This window comes from Etheostoma spectabile, chromosome 16 (genome assembly GCF_008692095.1).
Source record: "Etheostoma spectabile isolate EspeVRDwgs_2016 chromosome 16, UIUC_Espe_1.0, whole genome shotgun sequence".
Taxonomy (NCBI): domain Eukaryota; kingdom Metazoa; phylum Chordata; class Actinopteri; order Perciformes; family Percidae; genus Etheostoma; species Etheostoma spectabile.
In genome coordinates this window covers 10,435,813-10,437,239 of record NC_045748.1, presented here as the reverse complement: position 1 = coordinate 10,437,239, position 1,427 = coordinate 10,435,813, and the positions used below count along the sequence as shown (strand labels likewise).

At 37.7% G+C, this 1,427-nt stretch overlaps 1 protein-coding gene across 1 annotated transcript in view; it reads right to left on the bottom strand.

The window, feature by feature from the left end:
* Positions 1-80: 80 nt before the first annotated feature.
* Positions 81-1,427, bottom strand: part of cops4 (COP9 constitutive photomorphogenic homolog subunit 4 (Arabidopsis)) — a 6,178-nt gene continuing 4,831 nt past the window's right edge. Inside the window, exon 10 of the mRNA XM_032539290.1 lies at positions 81-489. Within this exon, the coding sequence (XP_032395181.1) occupies positions 356-489 (134 nt within the window). The 3' untranslated portion in view covers positions 81-355. The remainder of the gene's footprint in view (positions 490-1,427) is intronic.

Here is a 1,427-nt window from a genome sequence, read left to right as displayed (position 1 = left end):
CCCCCCTCCCTCCGCATGTTTCACTTCTTTTAGACCCTATTACATGTTAACTATCTGAATTAATCCCATTCAAATTTTTAAACGTAACAAGTAAATAATATAAAGCCACACCTAAACATTACATTGTTATCCCCCGGTGAATACGTCTTTACAGATCTGAAATATTGAGAAACATCAAACCTGTTTCAGTTGTGGGCAAAAAGTAATAAAACAGTGTTCTCTGAAATTTTAAACAAGTGATGGTGATACCAGAGGCTTCTCCTTGGACGCCGGGACTGAGGTGGGGACGTTTTTGAGCAGGGAGACATCACTTTGGGACAGGGGAGGACAGTTTAGGGGGTTCTTTAGGGGATGTTTACTGGGTCATCTGGGTTTCCATGGCCTGTGCAGCCCACTCTGGAGCAGCTGAACGGATCTTTTCTAGGAGGTTGTTGACTTGGAAACACAGAGACTGGATCTGTTTGTCCCAGGTAGGGAGGGCTTCACGGGCTGCCAGGGATTAAAAAAAAAAAAAATCAAATACATTTCCATGACATGTGAACAACAAATGTACTTGTTCAAACTCTACGTGGGACTTTTACTGCCCGGTCTATTACAGCTCTGCCCTGTTCCATAAGAGGGAAGTTGCTGAAGAGGCTGCCCCCTACTGGCCACAGATAGCTAGTTAGTTAGTTTGTTGGGTCAAGTATCACAATATAAAAAAATAAAAAAAATGATAACTTTACATGACCAAAGGAAAACATTGGGTTTAAAAATATTCTATGCACAATTCTGTCAATACATAAATAAATAAAAAAGCTCAAGACGATGACCTCAAAAGTCTTGTTTTGTCCAAAGATGTTCAGTTCACTGTCACAAAGGAGAAGAAACTAGAAAATATTCATTTTTATATTGTAAAATGTTTTACTTTTTCTTTTCATAAAAAAGCAATTAATTGATTAGTTGGCAACTAATAAATTAATTAATGCATCTCTAAGTAGGATCATTTGAGTTCAACTTGAGTTTAACTTAACACAACATGTAATGAAATTCAATTTCATCCTTTTTTCTTTATACTGCAGATTAGGGCTGGGCAATATATCAATATTACATTGATATTGATATATGAGGCTAGATTTGGTCCTACATTTTGAATATGCATTACAGTAAAGTGACGTACTTTTCTGAATTTACCAGAGTTAGTAGCTGTCTAATTATTTGCCTTTCCCAATTAAGTCATTGTATCCACTATTATTGATAATTATTTATCAAAAATCTAATTTTTGTTAATACTTCGCGAAAGCACCAACAGTCACCCCTTACAATATCGTTGAAATATCGACACCAATGGATTTTTCTACATCACCCAGGTCTACTGCAGATTAGTCTTGCTTTGCCAGGCCCTCCACACGCTGCAGAGCGGTGGAGGGTCTGGTCCTCCACACGCT